This window comes from Branchiostoma floridae, chromosome 2, assembly GCF_000003815.2.
Source record: "Branchiostoma floridae strain S238N-H82 chromosome 2, Bfl_VNyyK, whole genome shotgun sequence".
Classification (NCBI taxonomy): Eukaryota; Metazoa; Chordata; class Leptocardii; order Amphioxiformes; family Branchiostomatidae; genus Branchiostoma; species Branchiostoma floridae.
Genome location: NC_049980.1, coordinates 26,486,260 through 26,509,531, shown reverse-complemented (window position 1 = coordinate 26,509,531; position 23,272 = coordinate 26,486,260). Strand labels below are relative to the sequence as shown.

Genomic DNA, 23,272 nt, shown 5'->3' with positions numbered 1-23,272 from the left:
AGCATCGGTGGTTCAGTGGTAGAATTCTCGCCTGCCACGCGGGAGGCCCGGGTTCGATTCCCGGCCGATGCATGTGTCTTTTTTGCCCTTCATTTATTTTACAGTGCTATGATTCATCGCTACTTTGCCAAATTGTTCGACACGTAGGCCGAGGAAAAAATGGTAGGAATTCTTTTATTTTCCTTTTCTTTCTCATTTTAAATTTGGTGGAAGTGGTCCAAGTTCGTCCAACAAATATCATATTACATAAAAATATTATCATATCAAATGCAGTTCAGAAAAAATCGAGGATGCAAGATTTTCTCGCCCTCATACCTTCGCCAAATGATTTTGACATTTACGACTTATGTATGTGATTGTTATTCAGAATTTATGCGATTCTCAAATTGTGCAATTAGCTGGCGCCTACTGTAATTGATTATGTAAATAAGGTCCTCAATGGTATGAATCATATAAGCTGATCATCTTTCACATCCAAATAACATTTGTCCAAAGTATGAAAATGTTGCAAATTATCTTAACAAAGAAGGCTATTCTAATATTTTTGTTCAATTCTAAAAATTAAGTCATGAATAGCATAATTTATATTTAATGATGTAACGTTAAACCTTCACCGAACTTCCAAGGTATGAAATTCCTGTCATTTACCCCTATGTACTTATAGTACTTTTTCTTCACCATGCAAATTAGGTATCATTTGCATACTTTTGTTCTACATTGTTCCTCCCTCCCTTTCTCAGTAACTTATATATGTTACATGCCTATTTGGCGTACCCAACCAATAACCCTAGCCAAACTACTGACCCGCACCCCTGACCCTAATCCTGATATTGAGATGAGGTAACACATGAAGTACAGACTCGACAATGCCATTTACATATTCAATTTTGTATTTATTTTCACAGTTGGAAAGATCCTTTCATTCAAAAAGGAGTAAACTATAGTTCTTCGATGCGAAATAATTGACACATGTATATCCATCGTCTTGTGTTTATTTCTTTTAACCCGTAGAACAAACAGGAGAAGGATGACTTAATACTTTATTGGGGTAGATACAGGATATGCTTAAAACACCAAAGGTATATAAAATAACGGGCGATTTAAGGAGGTGTCACTTATGCGTATATCAACTCCGTACGAGTTAAGTATTGACATTGCCTTAGGTAAAATTTGCAGCCAAGGAAGTCGTTTTTATCTTGACCCACTGTTGTGCAGCTCGGTTATCGAACAAATAAAGCGATTCTTCGGACGCAAAGTTTACCTAAGCCAAAAAAAATGTCAGTACGGAACGCATAAGGACTTGCTTTTGATCCTTGCTTATTACGTATTTGAACCAGAGAATCTTAGAACTAGACTTAGGTAAAACCGGAATGACATACTAGTAACAGAATTCCTTTACGTTACAAACATGGCCTACTTTGAATTCTGCGACAGGCCAGCAAATAACGGCCTTTGTTGGAGTTGGAGGTTAGAAATTAGAAATTGATATATCAATTTACCCTTTAAAATTTGATTTATCCATTCTGTCTATCTTTGCGTTTTTCATCCGTATTGGCACTGAGATGCGAATATTCATCAACATAGATCATTAATATTAACATAAATCCATGTTGAGAATCACAGACATGTAAAGACGAAGTCTGTGCTACTTTGTCTTTTAACGCAATTGAGAAGTTATTGCGTGCACGGATTATTTGGCTGTCATTTGCTCAGTAATTATCCCTATCGTTATGGAACCGTATCCAGAACGCCTGTGCCAATCCGTACTGCTATCCTTATGCGATACATATAGCCGTATCGGGTACTAGTACTCATGTATTAGCTTTCTATCAAAACCAGACTAGTAATTTGCATTGTTTGATTATGGTGTAAGTCGAGAAGCTGACGTCATGATGTGTCCCCTGCCCCACGGTGAAGACCAGCATTGACGTCACGGCGTGAAGGCGTCCACGGGAACGACGTCCTTAGATGCAGGTGGGTTGATGCCAATTTTTATCAACATGATTCTATATCATAGAAGTTAAATTTCACTCTACTTTTGACTAGAATTAACGTTATATAAAAATAATGTAGAGCACAGTTAACACACCGTGTCCAAACTGGTCCTCCTATTTACACACTATCACTGTGTTGAAGAAACGTTTTGCAAGTACGCTACATCACCCTACCCACAGTACTGTACTGACTGACTGAAGTGCTACGATAGTCAGAAGTCGTAGGAAAATCCACAGGTCTCCCTGTGGCTGACGTCAGTACACGATGTTCAGAATGGCCGTAGGAACAACCCGCAGGTACCGCCGACGCAAACAATGATGAACGTCCACAGAAAGATTCGGTCGATAACCATGGCAACATATTTCCAGTCCTTTTCAATCTGTAAAAGAAAAGAAGACAAAGCAATGTATACGTATCAATATACCATGCAGACGATGTACTTCATAGCTTAGACGTATTATAAGGTTCTTCTGCTCCAACTGCAAGACGATATGGAAAAATGTTATGTCCTTATACCCCTGTCACATTTGGCGAAAATCGATCGGACGACGATTCTGCGGCGATCGCCCGAGCCTCGCTTATAATAATAACTTCATTGCACAACAATTGTACAGGGTACAAATTATGGCTTATATGTGACAGGGACGGTTATCAGGTGAAAAATACGCGCTACCCTCTGTAGATCTTGAATATGGACGATCTTCCATCGATACGCCTGAAGATCGTGGATAATGTGACAGGGGTGTAAAGACCGTGAAAGATTCGGTAGGGGAGTCTGAGCAGATATTGAAAGTGGGTTAGTGTAATAGACGGAAAGCATCAGGAACCGCTTGCTGGAACTTGGTCCTCTTGTCGAGTACAGTAGCGTGCCCCATTTACGTCCTCGAATAAAAATTGTGTGCCCCGCTGTTTTCGATTCACTCTGTTTACCTCAACGATACTGAATTTCAATTCTCAAATGACAAACCAATGCACACAGTGTCTAAGCATACAGAAGTAGAGTCTGGTTTACACACGCAATTTTGAGTCGACTTGGAGTACACTCCGACTCAATCTGTTAACACACGGGGCTGCGTGGTGACTTGGAACCAATCTCCCGGTGGGTCCGAACACTCCTTATGCCAGTTGAAACTCCTTATGCCACCGTTAGATCTGCCTGGAGATAAACTTGGAATGCCCAGCTGCGCCGACGGTGTGAAGACCGATACCAAAAATTTATGACAAATTATGGCATAAAGAGTAAGAAACAAATTTTCATATTTGCGCCAAGTGCTTTCACTAACTTTCATATAATCCTCGGCCTGATCATTACAGAACACACCGGAAATCGACTCAGTGTATTTACACACATTCAAGAAAATGCGACTTGCCCAACAAAAAGACTGATTTGAGCATGGTGTCGAAGTTTCTCTAGTCGAGTCCGGGAGAAGGGTACCATACATTTTTGTTCCGTTGAGTCGGACTTCGGCGAAGTGTACACCAAGTCGACTCCGAATACGCGTGTACAAACCTAGACAAGAAGGCTTACATTTTGATTCCGTTCCCTGTCTCTCAGGTGTTTTGCGATGTAGATAACTCCGTCTGCTGCCTCCTTCACCTCGGGGAGAATGGGATCGTCCAGATAGCGCTGGCGGGAAATGGCCAGGGTGCCCTTCCTCTGGGCAAGCGCGGCCTCCAGGTCCATGCTCTTCGGCCGAGGTTTCAAACCGGCGATCCCGGGGGGAACCTTGTGCAGGCACGGTCTGACCTCGCGCAGCTCCTGCTCTCTGATCTCCTGCTGTATGATCTCTCGGAAGATGTCCAGGGGATCAAAGGCCGATACTTGGACCTCGTGTCTCTCCATCCACAGCAGTTTGGGCAAGGTCTGAATGAAGATTTTCCTGACCCAGACAGGCATGTTGTGAGTGTTAGGTGACCTGTGGTGAATGTTGAGCACGAAGACCGTCAAGGTGATGGACAAAGTCACAAAAATCATGGTGAAGAGCAGATACTCCCCGATCAGCGGCACCACCAGAGAGGTTGATGGGATGATGTCATTGATGACCAGCAGGAACACGGTAAGAGACAGCAGCACGGAGATGCAGAGCGTCATCTTCTCCCCGCAGTCGGAAGGTAGGTAGAAGACGAGGACCGTGAGGAAGGAGATGAGAAGGCACGGGATGATGAGGTTGATGGTGTAGAAGAGCGGCAGGCGGCGGATGATGAGATGGTAGGTGATATCGATGTATTTCTCCGGACAGCACTCGTACTTCACAACGTTCCTTGCTCCGGGCGCGTCCTCCAGCACCCACTCCCCGTTACTCCACTCCTCTCTCTCCATCTGGTGCTCCAAGCTCTGGTTCGCGCCGTCATACGTCATCGCACCGAACTTCATGTCGATCTGCGCTCCGTCGTACGTCCAGGACCCAAACTTCATACTACAGTTCTGCTTGTCGAACGGGAAGTAGCGCACGTCGATGGCGCATGCGCTCTTGTAGATGGCGGGAGGGACCCATAACACCATGCCGTCGAACTGGACCTCTGCCTTGGTCTGTTGTTTCACCTGGAACTGGCCGTCAGCACTGCAAGACAGGGGGATCAACAAGCATGTTTAATAACCGTTTCGTTACAGCTGACAAATGACAAACCAAAATCATCATGTTTCTAAAACAATAGTTCGACTAGAGAGCATAATGACGCCGTAGTCATCCAAGTACCGTATCAGGACCATAAAGTTGATTTGAAATGTAGTTCGGTGTTAGTGTTATATGTAGTTAGCTTTCAATAATCACTACGTATTTGTTATGAATTGGTCATTATCATTTCTCTAAATGGTGTTTGTTGCATGTAAGTTAATTAGCTTCCGTTTCAGCCCCGGACATTTTTCCTGGGTTTTAACGGCAGTCGAGATCAGATTCTGGTCGCGTGGGAATTCTTTTAGAATATCAACAGTTACGAACGATAAAGATCTGTCCTGCCATTGCCGACAATCAAACTGTGTTTTTTCACTGTATAGTCTTCACTGATCAGCCATTCCTGCTGCGACATCACTGTAGGAACGGACGGTTTCTTGGATTGTTAGTGATTACCAGGTAAGGTAGCTTAGCGAAACGCTATTAGACCTTACATACGAGGTATTGATTATGTAGCATTGGGGGATTGAATAACAGAGGCGACAACAGGAAGTGTTGGCTCTAAACTTCACAAGAAGTAAGGGATCTTGTTTCACAGTTGATGAAACACTGTTAGTCCATCCGACTCAACAGCGCATCCTGCACATTAATCATTCTATCTGCACATAGATTCTCTTTGTTCGAATCGACTTGGCTTGTCTCATACAATCCCTTGGCAGGCATTACATGACAGTGAATTGTTATCTCCACAACCACCTGGTCTTTATATTGTAGTACGTCTTTTAAACGGAACGGAACGATTTGACTTCAACAGGCAGGTTATCTTTCACGAGGACAGCAAGTCTTTTGTTTCCTGTTTTATCGGATTTACATGGAGATTAATGATCAACGCCGGTAAACGCCAATCGACCGTGCAGAAGACAATTGGAGCATAGTTTACACAAGGCAAGGTCATCTTATATTGACCTCTCCGATATATAATGAGTACCGAGACGTAGAACTTAGAATCGGCTTTCCAGTTGTGCCTTTACAGTGTGTAAATACTGCTTTCACGGGCACCAAGTACCACGCTCTGCGTTAGACACAGTTAGAGTACGGGGATTTGCCATGGATGCACTTGGCTCGAGCCATGACATCTTTTCTACTTAGAACGTGAATGACTGAGTCGGTAAAGTATCGACAATCTTTACCTTGTGTGGCTGGATCAGAGCAACATCGTTCGATTTTCGATAAAAAGTGAACGCAATTAAGAAGCGCCATTAATACTGCAGCATGGCTTCTGACCAGGTGAACAGAACGGGAATACGGCAGCTCGATGGTATCATGGCCGCACATTCTCTACCCACAAGGCGGTGCAAAATGAGATTTATGGTGATCAATAACCCCGTCGGTTCTGTGGTCTCGTTCATTACCGCAGTCAGAGAGCATTGATCACTACTGGCCACAAGCAATATCCAGTTTAGATTACTAACAAGCAAAGATCATAACTAGATTAGCTCCAATATACAACTGAGTCTTTTTGCCTATATCAATATGGCAAACACCGAGTAATGACGGACGCGGTAGGGGCTATCAGATGATGGTTTGTTGAAATCGCGTTCTTATTGATGCTGGCTTACGTTGCTTACGTGTAGCTCTGACCGGGATCGCCAGAGGGCACTGTAAGGGTACGCTGCCAGAAGTTACATACAAATTACATACCAAATAGCAAGGAAGATTTAAACCTAGAAGAAATAAAAAGCTAGTTTTAGAAAATTGACTAGCCTGTTACAGACAAAGTGTCGTCACCTTTTATTTACGCATGTTTTGCCACCATGTCCCATAATAATGCTAGAACTAGTAGGTGTAGCTGAACGGTTGTAAAAACAACTGTGATATATGTTGTAACAAGCTTCGGGGCATCTCTTTTTTTTTAGTGAAACAATTTTTTCTGCAAACATTTCAATATCAATGGTATCATACTTTGGACTCATGAAGTATACCATGCTAAATACCTTAGTAGTAACCTTAAGTATTCGTTTCCAGGTGAGATAACAAGTATAGGTATAATAAAAAATCTGCTGGTTCATGTCTTCAAGTAGTATATTCTATATTTTAATCATTACATATCCGTAGCAAGTAGGTACATAATATGATATATACATGTATTTATTGCAATACACATCGATAAAGTAAACGTTACAATGCCTTACTAGCAATTCGTACGTCTTGAGAAAAATTAGTGTATCTAAAATATATCCTGCATGGTTAGTCATATCTATTGCTCTTGAAGAAAATTCGCATAAATTGCAAATAGCCGCATGACTATCTTTAACATTCCTTTATGGTGTCCATTAATCCCCTGACTTCGGTCCACATGATCACAGAACACGAACGTTATTGTGCGACAATTGTAACAGATACATACTAGTAATACAATGTATGGCAATCTGCATATATATGGGAGTTGAACTATGTACTATAGCTAGAATCTAAGAACATTTAGTCTCATTTAGGGAAACGCTGTGTAACCACGTGTGCGGAGACACGTGGGGAATTTACCCGTATTAACACTAGTATTGTCTATTGGGCTGCTGTGTTTCCCACCACGATACTTTTGGACAAGTTTCAACATGCTTCTGAAAATCCTGAAATGATGGGAGGTGAAAGTCAGATGGTGGCGTGGGTGCTAAGAGGTTCGAGCAATTGAAGGGGAGGCATCAGGACTCGCAACATGTCCCTCAGAGGCGTTCTGAACAACCTGCAGATTCTCAGCAGACACGTAGTGCTGCATCTCCACATCCACATCCACAGTAATGTACGTCCGGTCATCAGCAACGCAACCTGGCAAGGGAGAAGGGAGTTGCTTATGAAGAAAGGCGGTTGGGAGTAAAGGGGATTAGTTGGTTTAGTTAGTTGAAACCTTCAGTGACATGTCAGGCACATTTTTCTGTTTAGTAGTAGATACGAATCATGAAGGTGCTCCACGAATACTCTACGACTGCCCCTACATGCCTGGATAACGACGAAATGTCAATTGTCCTTATTGTACCATCGCGGTTACGACATGATGTTGGACTGAAGGCTGGTACATCTTATGTTAGAGCATAATGTAAACCTGTATTTTCGTATCTGTATCTACATCTGTATTTATCCAGCAAACACATCCATGTCACTGTGGACACCATGCAGAGGTAAGGGATTTGCTACTGTAAAAGTTGCTTCTGGATCAGTGCCAAGAACTCCTTCGGGTTCAAAGCAGTGCCATTAGCAACAGTTTACGAAAGTGCCACGCCGCTACAGTGTCGGCAGTTCAAAGCCTACAGGGCCGCCCGGGTCTCTTTGATGATGGATCGGCTGGATTGCCATGCCTGACCCTCCACTTGACCCTTACAAGGAGCCCGGTGGAGGAGCTGATGATGAATTGAAGATGAATCTGATGGAACGCCTGGAAGCGTATCATCTCAATCTGGTCTTTTAAGACATGCAGGGTCTTACAGGTCATTTGGGAAGCGAATTCATGCTAATCATCTGTCATCTGTTGGACATCCCGGATCGAGGGGCGCACAACCAGAGTTAATGATTAGCGCGTCAGTGAACAGCTAGGGCAGGGCCATTATGTACGTTGAACTTAGCTTACCAACTTCTCAACTTTCATACTTACGAAGCCAGGTCATAGTCCCCGTTATTCTCATATTTCATATTCTTTATCAAGACATTGTTGCAAAGGGAAAAAGAATGAAGTCGTGGTTTGGTGCTTAATTGTTTGGCGTTGACTTTTCCTCGATTGTTTTCGAAAATGTCTATTTGACATCGTGACTCCGTTTTCCGTGTTATGTTCAATATGTCACACGCTTACGAGTACAGTGAAGCAAATGAATGCAGTATTTAGTTACAGAACTCACTAACGTGACAAAGCATTCTGAGAGGTACTTACACGTTCCTCCTAGCCTCCTGCAAGTCAGCGGTGTACTCGTTCCTCTGTCCGCCAGAATCCGGTCCAAATTCCGGTTCACCGATTTTTAGGTCCGCTTTTGTCGGATCGGTCCAACAAGCAATTGTAGCGGGTTGTACCGGTGCATTGTACCAGTACCCATCCCTACGTACTACTGACAGTTTCGGAAGTTACTCATCAATGCAAAGTTATCTTGTCTCTGGTTGAAATAAATTCATACGAGAAATATACAAGATGACGACTTTTCCCTGCGGAAGAGGGCAGAGCAGAGCGGCAGAGAAAGCAAATGTTGTGTACCTAAGACAACTATGTTAAAGGGGACGGTGAAGCTCATCTGTTAGAACAATGGGAGGCTTAATGACCATGTCATATGTGATGTCTAGGTAGATGTCTGGGCAGTATTCCGATGTTTCGCCGGAGACTACAAAATACCCCACGTGCCGCTGTCTAAACAGACATACGGTTCAAATGAATTCACTCTCCATCTGTAGGTCTATCTATTTTGAGAGAGAGGAGGGGGGTAGTAACAGCCCGTCAAACCGCAGCGTCGCCTCGGCAAACAGCAAAATGTTGTAAACTGGCCGAAACAGGAAAACTGTACAGAACAGGAATCATGCAGAAGAACTAACACGTGCACATTTTGGAACTGGACGGTAGCAACATATTTATATGGTGACGAAATGGCCAATCGTATTACCTTGTATGCATCACTCCACTGACAAGTACAGTCAGACGGCATGTATGCACGTTGATATATCAGTAAGAGTTTTTATGATTGTTGCAGGGTATATGTTAACAGACTTTGAATGTAAGAAATGTGATTAAAACTCGACATAACCTTGCCTGGTGTTCTATTCGACAGTAACGTGGATCCGGTTAACAACAAGAGGTAACGGCTGTACGTGAGTTACATATATGTTACATTGTGGTACTTTAGTAATCCTAGATACGCAGAGCACAATTATAGAGCTGTACCGGCTGAATCTCTCTCATCTCTCAGTCTGACTGACTCAATATTAACGACAAAATAAACCTCCAGCACGGCACATCTACGGGTCAAATCTGCCTAAGCCATTCAATGGAGCGGTCAAACATCCCATCTTTATGGTGATACGGAGAACGCGCCGGGCTCAGTCTGACAACACATCTAACATAACAATTCCCACCTAAGTGTGTCTGCCACATCCATTTGTGTGATTACCTCCAGGCGTCAACACCATGCAGGATGTCAAAATACGCACCACCAACGTCTAAACTCTTTGTGGTTAGTAATCTAAATTCTGACGAGTTATGAATTTCCGCATCTCCCAATTCTCTAATGGGTGCTAAAAAGCCCTCCGCGTAGATATTATTCGAGAAAACTGCATTACGCCTGATGTGAGCTTCACGAGATTTGTCAACTTCAAGTACTACCTGCCAAAATATCCTTATCGTATATAGCTCTGCTGGCTAAATATGTACATATCTTACTTCTCGGCTGGACTACAGAAAGACCAGAAGTAACCGATGTGTGCCACTAACGAATATTGGTCTTGCTCTTTCCATTTGTTAAGCTTAAGCTCCCTAATGTCTGACTGGACCTTGTATTGCAACGGTTGGCATTTCGCAAGGTTGGATCGATGCAAAAACTGGTAGTAAATGTAGGTGCACAGCCTAAGTCATACTTTCCCGGGTAAGCTATGGTTAGCTGAGGCATTAAATACCACAAAAGGTCGTCATTACGGCACCAGCATTTATCAATAAACTAAGACGTAATTGAAAAGAACAAGCGAAATTACTATACTGTGGAGTTACAAGTGAAATGCAACAACTACAGTAAACTAGAATTGTCCTTACATTTAACGTTATAGTTTTGTACGTTTATAGTCATTGTATCCGTTAACGTTACAGTTGTTGTGTAATCATGTTCGATTTTAATTACTTATTGGAAGTTTCCATACATTGCGTCCATTACAGTTGTTATTCGGTTTTGAGTGTTTCGGATGACTCAATATTACCTATCAAGATTTTAATCAGAACTTACTTGTTGTATAGAACGATGTCCGGTAGCCAGAGATCGGTGGAAGGGACCCGGAGAACTGTCACCCCGTCATAGTCTTCAGGGTTCCACTGCAGCTTGTGATCGTTCCACTCCTGGTCAAACCACAGAAAAGTTAGACACTAGGCACATGATATGTGTGTACGTGAGATTTCATGTTGCAATGACTTACTTAATTTCATAATGTTTCTCTAGTGGGCGATTGGAACCACGGCACCCTAGTAAAGTATCAATTTAAGTGTGTCATTAAATTAAGATGGATTTGATGTGATATTACGACATTATCTTTACGAGGTTGCAGTGAGCTACAAGGTTCATTCGACCATGATCATTCATGTATCGAAGTTGATTCAACCCCCAAACCAAAAGATGCAGAAAAGGGTTCCATCTAGATACAGGTAGTGACAACGATTTTATAAAAGCTTTTCGACTCAAAGACCCTAGTCTTTGTCTCGGGCAAGGCCTGCTTATTTCTGCTGATCTGGTGAAGTGGCCACGATCATTCCAGTAGAAAAGGGTTCCATCTAAATATAGGTAGTAACAACGACTTAATAAAAGCAGTTCCACTCAGTTTTTGTCCCGGGCAAGGTCTGCTTATTTCTGCTGATCTTTTACTTCCTTTGTTCTGGTGAAGTGGCCACTCCATCACCTCCTACAGTTTTAGGTCACCAGCCTCATTGTAAGGCCTGGAAAAGGCTCATATAATGAGCGCCAGTGACTGGGCGAGGAGAGAGCATCCATCATATCAATAGGCAGTAAGTAGTGCGTGGGAACCACAGTCATGCATGGCAAGCTGCGTCACGTGGGAGGCCAGGCGCCAGAATGGCTCTACTCCCGAATATGCAATCACACAAAACATGTTTTTATTTCATCAGCCGTCCCTTTTGTGTGAATATTTTTCTCTCCTCCTCTCTCTTTCCCTGTGTACCTGTGTGTGTATCGCACAATAACCGTAGATAACAATATGTGCTGTACTGTGTGGCTGCCGGTGTGTTTGGATGATGAACCTCATCATAACCATACCACATTCAACATATCACAGGTTACTGTTTCACAATATTAATGTACTCGGGACCAGCTAGAATGGACTCCAGACATTTGAACTGACCTGCCTGAGCCAGACGTTTGTCGTCATGATCTGGTTCTTCTCGTCCTGAAAGGAAAAATACACATTCGTTAGCAATCATATGTAACCGTAAATTATGATTCATATACGATGTCATGAATAAAAAGAAAATGTAAGTATCAGTAACAATACATCTAGCTCGTGTAGTTTATGTTTACATATTCATATTCAGCTGATTTCATTACCTTAAGAATATTGATACTTGTTATGATATACATCTGCATCAATTTAGCTCTTTGTATTTTAGGCGCCACTTTTATTGGTGTCATGTCGAATGAATAGCTATAGAGTTATCTAGGTCGCCTGACGAGTGGAAACAAAGCAGCAACAAAGGAGCAATATGACAGCAGCCATGAGTTTCCAGGCTATTTGAGTTACTGTTTCCTTCAATGAGCAGATCGACTTCTACTGCCACATTGCCTACCCCTGTCGCGATGATGGTACGCTATACGGAATACAGACGTGCTGCACGAACGTTCTTAAAACCTGTTAGCGCTATCACCTGTAACAGACGCCGCTTCAAGGTGTTCTTAAGTGGTTTGGGGCGATCATCAGATAGCATTTTACTTGTTGATAGCACTGTCAGCAAGTATAATTGCAGCATGCAGAGTTTTGATGCAATGCAGCATTTGCTGACATAGCTATTGCCAGGTACAGAACTCCCCACCGGGACATTTAGATGTTCCCTTTCACAGGCAATGACGTACAGAGATAGAGGGGGTGTACTCCAGGACGTTCAGCCTCGTCCCTCAGACTAAATCAGAATATGACTGATATAACAAATGGGGCGTTATTGTTACGTCATTTACGTGTTTCAATACCTGTATGTGGTACTATATGATTACCAGGTGTACCGTTACCTGTTCGACAGAAGTGACCTATCTTTCATGGGTTGAAATGAAATTGCCATTATGTCTTCTATTAAGGGTAAATTCTCACTCATTTTGTGGATTAACGCTTTGAAGATGTACAATTCACGAGCTTCCAAAATTTGCCCGAAACCATAGTTATATTTTTACCTTGCGAATTCATTGGACAGCCCTGCACCAGGACCGAGGTGCATGAATCATCAGACTCTCTACAAAACCTTTGAACCGGGTCGTGAGTGGAATGAAAATAATATCCATCGTGTGAGGTTGTTTTTAACGAATGATTCCTTCCTCGTGTGGGAAATCTGTGCATCTATAGAGGATCATAGAGAATACAATTTTCGTCTATAGCTTCGTCTATAGGGAATGCCTGTTTTATTCACAGAGAATACATGTCCCCTGTAACAGATTTAAACGCCTATTTTTAAAGAAACGCGTGATATTCAGATGGATTTCAGTTATCGCCATTCACTTCCAATGTACCGGTAGGTTAGCTCCGATAGCGAACAGCTAGTTGGGCAACCTTGGCTGTTTGTTCAGCCGAACAAATAAACAAATAGATAAACAAATAATTAACTAAATGAATTACTAGACGTACAGTCTTAGTTCCAGGCGTTTTCATGTTCACATTTGAACCTCGCCTTACTCTTCCTGGCATTTTTCGTCAATAGTTGAGATTGCAATAAGGTAAGAGTTTTGTGTCAGGGTTGATTTTCTTCGATTTGAACCACCACAGCGGTAACGACTGATGCACGTTTGTCAGTAAAGGTGGTATCTCACTGCACTTGGGATACCGGTGTGGCACTGAGGGGTTCGTTCACTGTGGCACTGTCGTGTTATTTTCGCCAAGTATCTATAACTTAGATATTACGTAATACGTAAAAGTATGACTTAGAAGTATGACTGAGTAATCTTTTGAAGCCGTAGTGCCGCACCGGGACCCCAAGTGCAGTGAGATACCACCTTAATCCAGCCTTTTGAAAATGGGACCGTCTTGATGAACAGGGTCGCGGCGTGTTCGGGCAGGATTAGGATAAAAGATGACGTGTAATCCCGGATCGATCCGAGACCATCCCTGGCACAATCTGGATTTACTGGGAAAGTAGAGTACCGCATCTGTGGTGTCACCAGGTCAGCATGCAGAAGGGAACGCAGCAGCTGTCTTATCATCCTATATGTATGTTACCTTATGGCGTTATACCCGGTCTTATAATTCAACGCTAATGCAATGATCCGTTACCTAGTGTTAAAGAAGCTTTCTCTCTATATTCCTAAGACTACTGCAAAACCTGATCAAGAAAAACGCAAGGCATTAGACCAATCCAGGAACACAGAGTCCTTTGATGCTCTATGTATACTTCGAGAATGTGTAAAAAAAGTGTAAAGTGTAAAGATCAACAAAGCTTTCCTCTGAATATTCAGGCAGTTCGATAGCAATACGTAGACCTGACCTACGTAGACCTAAATCCATTAGTGATGGTGAAAAATCCCCCAAGCTACGAGCATATAAAGTTAAATGTATAAATGTCAATCCCTAGACATATATTAAACATTCAAACTTACATCTTCATCGCATCACGTTGCACACTCAGATAACATCATTGAAGCGTTTACCATCTGGGATCCCACAACTGGATAATTTCTACTTGTCACGTAAATGTAGGTATTTGGGATATGCACAGAGCGTGCATGTACCTGTATACTAGTACTCACCACATATGTAGAGAAATGCACCTGTGTATGGAGGATACACACACAGGTATCCAGTATACACTGGAATACTCACCAAATATGTATGCGGGAATACTCACCACATATGCATGGAGGACACTGTGTACATATGTACACAGTGGGATACTCACACATGTTATATATACCCTGTGGTACTCACCACACATTTATGCAGTAATACTCACCACACATGTATGCATTAATACTCACCACACATTTAGGCAGTAATACTCACCACACATGTATGCAGTAATACTCACCACACATATATGGAGGACACTCACATACATATGTACACAGTGGGATACTCACACATGATTTTTACCCTGTGATACCACATATGTATGCAGTAATACTCACCACACAGGTATGCAGTAATACTCACCACACATGTATGCAGTAATACTCACCACATATGTATGCAGTAATACTCACCACACAGGCATGCAGTAATACTCACCACACAGGTATGCAGTAATACTCACCACACATGTATGCAGTAATACTCACCACACATGTATGCAGTAATACTCACCACACAGGCATGCAGTAATACTCACCACACATGTATGCAGTAATACTCACCACACATGTATGCAGTAATACTCACCACACATGTATGCAGTAATACTCACCACACAGGCATGCAGTAATACTCACCACACATGTATGCAGTAATACTCACCACACATGTATGCAGTAATACTCACCACACATGTATGCAGTAATACTCACCACACATGTATGCAGTAATACTCACCACACAGGCATGCAGCAATACTCACCACACATGTATGCAGTAATACTCACCACACATGTATGCAGTAATACTCACCACACAGGCATGCAGTAATACTCACCACACATGTATGCAGTAATACTCACCACACATGTATGCAGTAATACTCACTACACATGTATACAGTAATACTCACCACACAGGCATGCAGTAATACTCACCACGTCTATCAGCTGGGATATGGACACGCCAAACGTGACAGTGACGTTGTCACTGACGTTCATCACCGGCCGGATCCACTTGTTGTAGTTCCGGAAAAGGTCCCGGAACAGCTTCTCCTCCGCTTTGGACGTATCTGCACCTGAGGAGGCAGGGTGAATGTCACGAACACGGGCAGTAAGGACCTGAATGTAATTGTAAAGCTCCTGCATGTCCTTCTGAGTGGAACAAAAGATTAAATACATGGTTACTTCAGTGTGAACTCGGTATATAAAGGCTACAATTTGTTACGATTTCTGACGAGGGTTCCAACAATAATCAACAATGTAAGTTCGGTGTTGTTGTTTATGTGATTGGTTATCTGTATATACGTATTTGGTAAGTTAAACTATCCTATACGGAGGTTACATATAAAGTTATCCATTATCTGTGCAAAGTTATCTATAACTGAAGTTTTTAGTTCGGCAAGTACGCGTAGTCGTCAGCTTGAGTCATAGCTCATCGGAGCGGTTAAGGACTGCGGTGGAGTGTCTACCAACGGATGAGTTTGCACCCGAAATTGTGGTTGTAATCCCATCGCTATAACTACATAACAGTTGATGGTCAGGTCTACTGTGGATTTCCTCCGGTGTCATCACGCTCCACCGGGCACAATTTGCCGTACAATAGGCGGGAATTGGAACGGTGCGCCTGTGCGAGAACACGTTTGACGGGTCGGACCGGTGCAAATCAATAGTCATTTCGGCCGCGCCAATTGGCTTCGGCAGGAAATGAGGAAAATGTCCCACTTTTGGACGCTCTTTGTTCGCTCCTCGTCTCGTTCAAATGTAAGTCGGATCCAATGGTCGCGTTCAGACAAGCTTTATTTTACACCTGTCAAACATAGATATCACCTGCGTATATAGATGAGGAAATCACGCTGCTGATATAGTCTTTCCTTTGTTATGTTTGCAGTGTGCAATTTATATTTGAAGCCATGTTAGAATGACGGAGATGAGTGAGAAAAATAAGTTAGAGCAATTCATTCCGTTGTAGTCACTTGATTCTTATCAGTTTCCTGTCGTTTGCATAAGTGATTTTACCCCTACCTATAAAACCGTTTAATGATCGGGAGGTAACTCCTAAGAAATTACAATAATTGATTCATTACTCAACCATTGTATGAGAAACAAAGTAAGTAAGGATGGTGTCGTGCATCTTAAAATCATCTCAAAATTTAGAAAACTAAACCCTATCTACGCTATTATGGGTTACGCTATATATACATGCGCACACTTGGCAGGAATTTGTAATGTCAAGGTACAAGATAAAAATACTATAGAGATAGAGATTTGCAGATAGATATACAGATAGATGGAGATAGATAGATAATCTTTGATAAGATCATGTGTCATGACAATTAACGTGCGGTTGTGGTTATGTGATCTCTTGAAATGTGAATTTAACGTTTCAATCTTCGATTTCAATCTGTGTCCTTTCAGTTGAAGCTAATGCTGTTTTGTGTTTACCATTTCCATTTTACTTATGCTTTTTTGCAAGATATGATTAGCAAGGCATGGCGAAAAAAATCTAAATGAATAAGAAAATGTGACGAGAACATCCAGCAGCTTTGGATATGAATATTGATACGTTTGAGTTGTTTATGTACCAAATGATTATTTTTGACAAATGTGTATATCATATTCCATTAAAACGTAATTGATAATTCATGGCCTGTAAAACCGATGCCACAGGTCCCTGCGGAACCCACAGACGATCAGAACAATCTTACCTCCATATGGTACACGGAATAATCGTTTCCTTGTTTCTGTCTCTATTGATGAGGAGGAACGGGACCACTGCCTGTGTTCAATGGCCGGTGTCAGGTATCTGTAGGACCTGTAAGGCATCTCGGTTCCTCACAGAATACTCATCTACTTTTCTTGTTAATCTAGCCCAGATGTTTCTGATGGCAGCAGGATCATAATTTCATTAGATTATAAACGAGGCCATCAAAGTGAGATGAGCAGGGATCATGAATAAATAAGTGAGCAGATCAGCTCCTGTGGAGCGTCTGACTATGACAATTGTTCGTCTTTTCACTCCTGTGTGGAATTATGGACTCAGTTGCCTTTTAATTTTCTAGAAAGGACAATACATCAATTAAAAATCCCCGACCGGGATTGCCATGATGCACTTTCCACCACAATATCAAGTACCATCGATCGGTTGTCATCAGTGTGGGCTCCCTGGCGTTGTAATCTGGTAATACCCGGTCTAACGCACGTCCTGAGGGGTGGGGTGTGTGGTGCATTTGTTGCTTACTGCGTTGGAAGGACAACAATCGCTCTTACATAACCAGATCAAGAGTTTTGGCTTAGACTGAAATGTAGCCTACACATTAGGTTGTACCATAATAGCAATACTGTTCCTACATTAGATTTATGTAAGAAGACTATCTGAGCCTGTATGAGGTAGATCGTGTGAACCAGTATGGAGGACATTGTGTGAGACGGAGGATTGTGTGAAGAGATTGTGTGAGACGGAGAATGTGTGAGGGGATTGTGTGAGACGGGGATTGAGTGATGAGATTGTGTGAGACAGGTGATTGTGGTGAGATTGTGTGAGACGGAGGATTGTGTGAGGAAATTGTTGAGACGGGGATTGTGTGAGGAGATTGTGTGAGACGGGGATTGTGTGAGGAGATTGTGTGAGACGGATGATTGTGTGAGGAGATTGTGTGAGACGGAGAATTGTGTGGTGAGATTGTGTGAGACGGAGGATTGTGTGGTGAGATTGTGTGAGACAGAGGATCGTGTGAGGAGGTTGTGTGAGACGGAGGATTGTGTGAGACGTACGGGGGATGTGTGAGACGGAGGATTGTGTGAGACGGGGGATATGTGAGGATATTGTGTGAGTGAGTCGGTATAGATGAGATTGTGTGAGACGGTATGGAGAAGATTGTGTGAGCCGGTATGGAGGAGATTTTGTGAGCCGGTATGAACGAGATTGTATACTGTATACTGGGAAGACAACATTACACCAAACAATGTCTTAAGTGTGGCGCCACACCGCCATTCTTCAGCTTAAGTTCTCGTAAGGTAGCAAACGTTGTCTACAATACAGAATCGATCTGCCGCCACGATCGATGGAACTAACTAAACCAAGATCCCCGGGACAGGGAAGGTCTTCTAGATGTCGATCAGTGATGCCCAAACTGTCCAAACTGCTCGTAAAGCGGTAATCCTCTACGGCAAAATCACCAACATAAGAAAGCCCTCTACAGCCTGACCAATGGCGCAATGGGTTACACCGCTGTCATCGGGGTAGGAACTACTTTTTAGAGGCATCTATATGAAAATACCTATCATAACAGCATAATTGGTGTCATCTGTGTCCACACTGGCCGACTTTTCCAACAAAATAACAATAAAACAAATAGGCCCTTTAACCATAGGTTCACCAGTTTATACATTGCCGTCTATAGGGAATCAACATTTCGAGAATCAACTTGTCCTGCATTACACAATCATGGATAGAAATGATGGTTTCTGTAGCTGAAGCGGTAGAGATGACGGTTTATGCAGCTGAAGCAGTAGAGATGGTTGGTTCTGCAACTAAAGCGGTAGGGATGCTGGGTTCTGCAGCTGAAGCAGCGGTAGAGATAGCGGATTCTATAGCTGAAGCGGCAGAGATGATAAGATCTGCAGCTTGAGCGGTATACCGGTGGAGATGATGTGTCCTACAGCGGAAGCGGTAGAGATGACGGGTTCTGCGGCTGAAGCAGCGGTAGAGATGGCGGATTCTACAGCTGAAGCGGCAGATATGATAAGATCTGCAGCTTGAGCGGTATAACGGTGGAGATGATGTGTCCTACAGCGGAAGCAGTAGAGATGACGGGTTCTGCAGATGAAGTGGTAGAGATGATGGCAGGGTTCTGCAGCTAAAGCGGTAGAGATGACGGGTTCTACAGCTGAAATGATGGCAATGTTAGATGCGGCCGGAAGAAATCTCCTCGGTCATCAGCGAGCAGCCGTGCGCGATTGACCATTCTTAAGTCTAATTAAGTTAACACAGAGCTCCGTAGGTGCTTTCAATTAATTCTCATTTGTTTTAACGCGTTATAAAATGTTGGCGCTTGACCGAGAAAGTCTATCCATCCATTTTATTGTATAGTGTGTTACTATCTAACATCGCCCAAAGGAAGATTAAGTTGGTATTGAATCCGAAATACCTTCGTCCAGATGTCCAGAGACTACTGATTAATGGCCGGAGTAATGAATGGCCTTCCCGGAGATACCACGGCCACACAGCTGGCCGCACGTCGTTAAACATGGAGATAAAAGGGGATCCACTTTACATACATGTTTTGTGCTTCTTGTACGGTTGGAGTTAGGCGGTGATCCTATCGTGGCAGATGTCCAAATGTTAACTTCGCTTTCAGGAACAACTTCATTGGATCCCAAGAAAATGGATCCGGATGTTAGGAGAGTTTTCCGCTGCTATTATTGTTATTCATGTCTACTGTACATAGGTTATACTTCTTTCTCTCATCATTTCTAATGGCAAATGTCATGTTTGAACTATTGTGACTCAAACTATATGGCCAATGACATCGTCTAGGCCAAAAATTGTCCCTAAAGCGCCATTTAGTGCTCGTAACGGACGTTAACCTAACCATGCAACTGTTCATTGAAGTATCTATCAATTGTCGTCATTAATGTTTAATTAGAAATGTGTATGTATAACAGAGAGAGAGAGAGAGAGAGACAGAAAGAGACAGGTAGAGAGAGTGGATCGGTGTGAGAGAGAAAAATACAACATAGAAGAGTAGGTGAATCCGTCAAAGTCTTTTACAAATTGGATATTGAAAGGTGAAGTATATCCTTCCCATTACTTTTTTGACAATTAGTGAGGAAGGCAGCGTTCAGCTATGGTGGACAGGAACGAGTACGGACGAATGTGTTTGTACATGTGCAAATGCGCAAAGTTAGACTCAGCAGCATATATTGTAAAGCAACCTGCAGTACCAGCACAATGCAAGCAGACAGAAGACAGTCCGTGCCTACAATGCATACACTAGACAGTCAGTGTCCACAGTACCAGTACACCACATACACAAGACAGTCCGTACCTACAGTACCAGTGCTCTACATACACTAGACAGCTGTCCGTACCTACAGTACCAGTACACTACATACACGATAGTCCGTACCTACAGTACATACACGAGAAGTTCGCGCCAGAGCAGTACCAGCACGATGTATGCTCGAGACTGTCCTTGCTATACAACAACACTGTTGGGTGGACGACAGAGGGGTTGTTTTTATCTTGAGACGTGAAAAAAGTTTGTCTGTGTGGTATAGATAACTTGCGGAGACTATGGAAACACCATCTCCATTGCACAAGTCTTAATGACCAGTATCATATTTCCTGTGCAGCACTTGTATGCCGCATGACCCGTCATGTCTATAGCCATATTTGCTTCTTTAATAATTGCACAATTGCACAAAGTTATCGCCTGGTGTCCTGTGATACACTAAGCAGCAGAATGAAGGCCAAGACGACTGAATGGCGAACCTCCTCTATGCCTTACCCCATCGGTGAACCTGTCCGATAACAAATATCCGCGCGACTTTGGCATTGAAATACGGGCGCAGAAATAGACATCAGACGTTGGGTTGCTTTTACTAGCAATTGAAGTGCCATTGCCGGGCCCATATTTCAGATTGCTGACGGCACTTTGGGTAATACGTGTTGTGCCGCGGCTAATCTATGGACGTGGTGCGCCAGGTGCGAGCCCCGATATCGAGATGTGCTGTTCATCAGACAGCGGGGAACCGTACAGCATCATTTCTGCTCGGGATGGATGGAAGTAGGGATTAATAATCTTATAGTTTAAGGCATGTGTGTAGCGCGATTATCCTGTAGAATGTTTCCTATCTGAGCGGCAGGTAGGAGAGGTTAAGATCGAGCAGGGTACGAGCTAGCCGGGAGATCGAGCTTCATTCCCGGTAGCCCCAGTGGAGCTGACATCGCCTGCACCCCGTGAGGGGGCCAGATGTTGGAAAGTCCCCGTCATATCCTTTTCAATTACCCCGCCATACACACGAATCTCTCATCTTCTGCCGATCCACCTGGTACCTGAATGGTCACCTGTACCTTGATTCAATTACGAAGCATGTAATTGTAAAACTATGCCCCTTCCCAACAGCATCTACAATCAACTACTGAAATGTGTATCATCTATTAATCTCACCATCTATTAAAAGTAGATTTTTTTAGAAAGATTCAGTGCCCATTCATGTGACCTGCTGAATAAAGAAGCTGGTAAGCACACGTACCTTGAAGCCCGTACCACAGGTGGAGCAGCAGCAGGTACGTGCACATCAGACTCGGGGCTTTCCTCACGGCCATGGTGGAACGACCCGTCAGTTATCACGTCTCTACAGACCGCGGGGTTTCCACGGAGTACAGTTCCGGATTTAGCAGGCTCCTGCTGCCGCCAGTTCTCTCCAACACCCGCCCTGGAGTGGAGCTTATAGCCCGCCCCAGTGTACCGAGTGCCAGGTCATCAATATGACTTGCTTCTGAACACGCCACCCCTTTTCTCCTGGAGTGGTACGATCCAGCCGTCACCTTCACGTCACAGGCTGGTAGGAATCCGCCACACGGTGTTGATCTTCTGGCTGAACCAATTAGGGGACGGCCGGTCGCACAACACCACGCGTCAGGAGGAAGTCAGGAGTCCCGATAATACTGCCTTCCCTTGAGTTCCTATCAAATATTGGATTTGCTCCACCTGATCTAGCCCCGCCGTTCATTATGTGGGGTTCGCCATTAAAGTAATGATGATCTTATACCAATGGGCAGTTTGCCCATCCATGCTGAACCAGATCAAGAATCGCCAGCGCCCATGCACCCTGCCCACAGCGGGCAGTCTTATCCACTCATCAGCGTTAGAGTTAAGTTGCTGAAGATGTGGCTACACTTCAATAGTAGATGGAGGACAGTGATTGAGAGACTGATCCACTTCAGCAACCAAAACATCGTAGAAGAAAATTGTCCCACAAATTGGTCCTCTGTACAGCCCAATAAACGACCCAGTGTACCGCCCAGAAATGGCCCAGTTTTCTACACCATCTCATCCGAGCCCAGACGAACTGTTTTCCTCGCCAAATGTGCCAATTTCCCGAGCTCACATCGGACGTAGAGCTGGCCCATATGGCCGGCTGCTCTTCAGGGCCGCCCACTTTAATAACATCATGGCGCGGTTCATTACGCGCTGGGAATTAAAGCTGTCGAGAGTCGAGCTTCGTTCCTGACATCAGCTTTAATACATGAAGTACATGAAAAAGATTAGGAAGGAACAAAAATATAAGACGTAAGGCCGGGTGTGTTGAGCATCGGTGACACCGCTACCATGAAACACACGTTTTAGACATAACAGACAATAAAACGTATCTTACTTGTATTTGATTTTTGCCTTCGGATTCGATCGGGACAATTTGAATTTGAAGCTACATCCTACTGTTAGATTAACTATATAGTCTTTGGATCGACAGAAACTAGTTTGTCAACGAGCTTAATTACCAAGTGATCTTAACCATTGACGTAGTTCAGTGGTTATATGTTGGCCAGGAATGCGAAATATTGGAAACGCTGGTGAGAGAAATATGTGCTACCATATTGATAGAATTTCTGCAAATGAATCAGCGAGGGCACGCGTGATCCACACGCCGATGTTAATGCTATTTTCCTTGGTTGCAGTCTCAAAGGGAAACCCCCAGGTCAAAAGCTACCTCATAATGAAGTCTGAACTGCACCGTGAACACTCCACAGATCTACGGCCGGGTAATAAAAAGATGCCACGTACATCAACACAAAGGGTAATACGTAATATCTGTATCCATCTTTATCATCGTGGTAACAATACTAGCTTATGATCCAAGCAGTGGATGACTCTTTTATTGCGTTGCTGCATGGAAATGGAGCCTAACCAGCGGGAGCACTAGATCTAACTGCACTTT

General features: G+C 43.3%; 1 protein-coding gene and 1 non-coding gene across 2 annotated transcripts; one reads left to right on the top strand and one right to left on the bottom strand.

Annotated features, from left to right (window-relative positions):
• The first annotated feature begins 1 nt into the window (after position 1).
• Positions 2-72, top strand: Trnag-gcc. Its single transcript has one exon. It is a non-coding gene; the product is annotated as a tRNA-Gly (tRNA).
• An 800-nt stretch (positions 73-872) lies between these two features.
• On the bottom strand, positions 873-22,152 carry LOC118410262 (neuronal acetylcholine receptor subunit alpha-4-like). Its single transcript, XM_035811820.1, has 6 exons — positions 21,587-22,152; positions 15,266-15,405; positions 11,688-11,732; positions 10,565-10,674; positions 3,524-4,556; positions 873-2,374 (listed from the first exon to the last, which is right to left on the bottom strand). The coding sequence occupies exons 1-6, from the start codon at positions 21,657-21,659 to the stop codon at positions 2,264-2,266; spliced, it is 1,512 nt and encodes a 503-aa protein (XP_035667713.1). The 5' UTR covers positions 21,660-22,152; the 3' UTR covers positions 873-2,263.
• Between the last annotated feature and the right edge of the window lie 1,120 nt (positions 22,153-23,272).